Below are 5,157 nucleotides of genomic sequence, written 5' to 3'. Positions count from 1 at the left end.
TTATCAATAATAATAAAGAGGGGGAAATGTGTCTACAACATTCTAATCACATGACTTATGACCTAACTGATCCTACCTAGTGCAAATGGATCCAAAACGTGACTTCCGATTGAGCATCCCCTTGTTTCTGTATCATGTGCTTTGTGACCATTCTTGCACATCAGATATCAGCAGTCATGCAATGAATTCTCAAGAATTCAGATGGGAGCATCCAGCAAATTCTGAAGATGCAGCATCAAAGGATGGAAAATAAGTGTGCAAGTTTTTAAGTGTTCTATCAAGACAAAACCTACTTAAGATCTGTGGAAGGGCAGCCAACAAGCACTGTATGACAGATCAGTGAAATTACTCAACTAGCTTGTAGTCCTATTTGTTTTGATTACCCCAGACCTGAAGAACAAAGTTACATTTTCCAAACACATTTTTTTCAAATAAACCTTTTTCATATACTTATTTCAAGTGTAAATTTTTCCTTCATGTGCAAACATATGTGCTTCAGTTGTTGTTTCGTTAGGTGCCACTGAGTTGAGAACAATCCATAGCAACCTTCTGAATAACAGATCTGAACCCTGTCCTATTCTGCGGCCTCATCATTTCTGACACACTTGAGCCCATTGCTGCAGTCACTGTGTCCCTTAACTCATTGAGGGTCTTCCTTTCTTTCACTGACCCTTCACCTTTCCAAGCGTTAACACCCCTCTCCAAAGAAAAGCCTCTCCTAGCAACGCTCCCAGAGTATGTGAGATGAAGCTTTGTCATCTTTGCCTCCAAGGAGCCCTCTTATGGTACTTTCTCCAAGACATATCTGTTTGTTCTTTTGGTAATCCAAGGGCTATTCAGTACTCTTCTCTAATCCAACAACTCCAAGGCAGCAATTCTTCTTTTGTCTTCCTTATTCATTTTCCAACTTTCACACACATATGATGCAATTCAAAATACCATAGACTGGGTCAGGTGCACCTTAGTCTTAGGCTTTGTATCCTTACTCTTTAATACTTCAAAGAGGTCCTTCCTAGCACATTTCGCCCAATGCAGCAAGTCTTGATTTCTTTTTCTTATTTTTAAATTTTATTTATTTATTTGTGTGTGTGTGTGCATGTGTACACCGTCAAATCAGATCTGACTGGTACAGGAGGAGATTATGCCTCCTTCTCCAGCAGAACATCTGGTGGATTAGAACCATGCACCTCTGTGATTGCAGTGCAGCTTCTTGCCACTAGGCCACCACAGCTCCCTAAGTCTTAATTTCTTGACTGCTGCTACCCCAGGTATTGATTGTGGATCCAAGTGAAAAAAATAATTGAACACGCCAATCTTCTCTCCTTCTTTTGTGATGTTGATTATTGATCTGGGGATGAGGATTAGCCACTGAAAAACTTAAATATCACAAGATATTTTCCCATGTGGTGCTATAAGATGAGCCCCCCTCCCCCCTCAGTCAGAAGGCACTCAACACACTGTGGCTGAAACAATGGACTTGAGAATACAAGCAATTGTAAAGATGAGTCCAGAAGTAGGCAATATTTCATCATCTTCTATGTCAGTAGGGGTGGTCCACTGTGAACTGGAGCCAAATTGACAGTAGCTAATAAGATAGAGCTCTAATACATCCACTGACTGTGTTATTCTCCTAAAACTTTTAAAATAGCAAATACGTCGTAACCCAAAACCGAAGAAAACAAAATGTTACCAACAGAAGTCGTGAAGAAATGCCTAAGACTTGACTTCAGATTTTGACCCATTTTTTTTGAGGGCTAGGATACTGGTGAATTGTATAATCCTTCCTCTCCTGCCCCCATTCTTACCTGAAATTGCTTAAAGATTTCAGTACACTCTAATAGAACACTTTCTTGGGAAAACTAGCGGCTCTATCCCATTATTTTCACAACATTCATTATGGTTTTCTCCATTCTCACTTCTGTCAGAAACAGAAGTCTCTTCCTACTTAGCTGTGGATTTCTTGCTTTACCTGTTGGGAGAATTCCATTTCAGCATGGCGGCTCATCATATCTCTGATTAATGGGGGCTTCATCCTGGCCTGCCTCTAAGCTGGTCTGTTTTCTTATCAAGTTTCTCCCAGTGTCTCTATTTCCTCCTTCTATTTTCTTCACCACCCTCCCACCTTAACTATTTCTCTTAAGTCATGTGAGGTGGAATTTTTGGAGTTCTTCCCCTTCTGTGGAAAGAGGTTTCACCTGAAGTGTGAGAAGCTTCATTTTTATCTTCTCTCTTGATTCTCACTTCAGGAGAACCTGGTTACAATTCTCTAAGGGAGGAAAAGAACTCTGGACAGACTGAAGCAACTTCTCTTCTGTCTCTAACTGGATGCATAGAATTTCCTATCACCCTAAAATGGTGTTTTTGATAACCATCTTGAGAAGAATTCATCTCTGTTAGAGATCTGGCATGTTCCCATCCTTCTCAGCCGGGCTCAAAGCACACGTGTGACTTGGAACGTGGCTGTGCTCTGGGGCTGCAAACCTTCTTGCCTGTTACCCTGGGATGGTCCGTGTTTGCAGTGTCCGTGATCAGATTTATGCCAAGATTCTGATACCATTTTGTAAGTCAAGAGGCAATTCTTTATCACCTAGTGCTTTCTTCTTTGATTTCTCTAATTTCCTTCTTTAATTTCTCAAGCTCTATCTCCCCACCCCTCCCACCCCACCCCCCCTCTGTAGCATTAACTTCAGCCTTGAGAAGAACTCTCATCTGAGAGTGGTTGGACTTGAATTTTTCCCCCAGCAAGTTTCCCATATAAACAATGACATAGGGTTGGGATTTGGGCAAATCTCTGTGAGGCCCCTTCCTGTGTGTCCGGGCAGGAGATGCTGCTGGCCTTTGCTTTTGTAGGCTCCCTGGGAGTTTCATGATCAATGAATGGGCAGGAGCCAGGTAGGGGGATAGACCAGCACTTTGGATGGGTTTATTCTTATTCAATTACTTGCAGGAAATTTGTGTTTCCCCCTCAGAAATACCCAATCAAGATCCACATTTTAATAAGATCCCCAGATTATTATTATATACACCTCTGAGAATCTTATTTTCTGGAGATCTTGTTAAACTGTAGATTCTCACGAGAAGGACAGCCATCAGATCAGAGAGAAACTGGGTGTCTGGATTTCCATCAATCTCCCATCTTCTTTGTCCAAGATGTGTTTGGTGCTTTTACATTTTTCACTATTAACAAGACTAGTGGTGGTCTGTAGGGAGTTGTCTTGCTAACACAAAGGTGACATCTCTCTAGCAGTTCAAATCCAACAGAGGCTCTTACAGAGAACTGTAGACAGTTGCCTCCCATGTGATTTAAGGTCAGCTGACATACTTGGCACATGTTGAGAGAAGGGACCAGTCCTTGGAGAGGGACATCAAGCTTGGAAGGGTGGAGGGATAGTGCAAGAGAGGAAGACCCTGAATGAGATGCATTGACTCAGTAACTGGAGTAATGGAGGTAGGTGTGTCAGAGACAAGGAGGTTGGCTCAAAATAGAGCAGGGTTCAGAGCTGGTGTACGTAGGGTCGCTGTGAATCACATGTGACTTGATGACACGTAGTGACATGAGTCAGCTCTGAGTGAATGACAATGAGAGACTGTTTTCAATAGTTTTTAGTTTGTTAAATTCATCTATGTGAATTACATTTTCTTTGATACTATTTTGTTCTTTTTTTTCCAGCTTCTTGAGTGCTTATTACTTTTGAAAATTCTTCCGCCCTGTTTAATATTTGCTTACCTTGTCCCATAAATGTCATCACTCAAAGATAAATATCTATGCTTTCTCCTAGAGTCTTGGGAATTTTCCCTTCTATACTTAAGTCTGTTATCCTCCTTAGATGATTTTTTTTTAAAGTAGAGTGTGAGTTAATGATTATGGGCCCGGCTAGTTGACCCAGCAGCATTTCTGGAAATGTAATTCTTTCCCCACTGAATTGTAGGAGTCTTGTGTGTGAGTGTGGCATGTACAGGTACATAGGAAAGGTGCAAGAGGGGTGCAATGCCATATCAGTGCCTAGAAATCAAAGCCATCCCTCAACAAGGACTAAAAATAACCCTGCACCCTGCAATTTCTCTAAGTCAAAGCTGTGAGTAAGGAAAAAAAAATTCACTGTTGCTAAGTCATTTCTAATTCTTAGTACCTTCCCAATTGGCTTTCCCAGACTATAGGTCTCTCTCTCTCTTTTTAAATAAAAATGTTATTTTATACAAGTTTACTTACAAAGTTCATATACATTGTTTTTCACACCAGATCTTTCCCGTTTCTTTTACAAGCCCCCCCTTTATCAAATTGTGCGACCCTGTGATTACCCCCTGCCTATCCTCACCTCTCTGCTCCTACCCTCTCCGCCTTGGATCCACATGTACACGTTTTACTAGTTACCTTTCTATTTCTACAATAATGGTCCTTTACAGTTTGTTCTTATGGTATTGAGTTCAAATAGGGAAATGACAACTTCTTGAACAAATGGTGCTGGCAAAGCTGGACTCCTATCTGCTTAAAACAGAATCCACATCTCACACCATATAAAAAAATCAACTCAAGGTAGCCATGGTGGCTAACACTACCACCAACCTGTCACAACTACTCCTGCTGGAACTTGTGGATAAATGTATAGGATCAAGGATTCACATTGTGATGAAGAGTGATGAGGAAATTGTTGGCACGCTTCTGGGTTTTGATGACTTCCTCAATATGGTCTTGGAAGATGTCACGAAGTTTGAAAGCACACCAGAAGGAAGAAGAATTACTAAATTAGATCAGATTCTGCTCAATGGAAATAATATAACAATGCTGGTTCCTGGAGGAGAAAGACTTGAAGTATGAGTGGATTTTCTTGACTGATTGCTAGCTCTTATTTTGCTTTATAAAGACAACAAAATAGATTATTTTTAACAAAAACTTTTTAATCTTGAAATTTTTAAAAATTTTTTTTAATGTTTATTTTATTGTTTTTGTGTATGTGTACCATCAACTGGGATCTGACTGGTACTGGAGGAGATTGTCCCTCCTTCCCCAGCAGAATCTTGAAATTCTGTAATACTAAGTTTCCCGTTACAGGGAAATGTTTTGAGATAAATTGTAAATGCCAATTTTTATAAGCTAATCATGGTTTTTAGCTTGCTTGGCTCCACAGTCAACACTCTTGGCACCAGTAGCCAGGAAAT

General features: G+C 40.5%; 1 protein-coding gene across 1 annotated transcript; it reads left to right on the top strand.

Moving 5' to 3' along the window:
- The first annotated feature begins 4,540 nt into the window (after positions 1-4,540).
- Positions 4,541-4,816, top strand: LOC102855522 (U6 snRNA-associated Sm-like protein LSm5-like). Its single transcript, XM_006893068.1, has one exon. The coding sequence runs from the start codon at positions 4,541-4,543 to the stop codon at positions 4,814-4,816; it is 276 nt and encodes a 91-aa protein (XP_006893130.1).
- The last annotated feature ends 341 nt before the right edge of the window (positions 4,817-5,157 follow it).

Source organism: Elephantulus edwardii, unplaced genomic scaffold (assembly GCF_000299155.1).
Source record: "Elephantulus edwardii isolate Elephantulus edwardi_28Jun2011 unplaced genomic scaffold, EleEdw1.0 scaffold00121, whole genome shotgun sequence".
NCBI classification, from domain to species: Eukaryota; Metazoa; Chordata; class Mammalia; order Macroscelidea; family Macroscelididae; genus Elephantulus; species Elephantulus edwardii.
This window is presented reverse-complemented; position numbering and strand designations above follow the sequence as displayed.

Bases quoted from the DNA above. Each gene is read 5' to 3' on its own strand.
- LOC102855522 (XM_006893068.1), top strand. From the start codon at position 4,541: ATGGTGGCTAACACTACCACCAACCTGTCACAACTACTCCTGCTGGAA.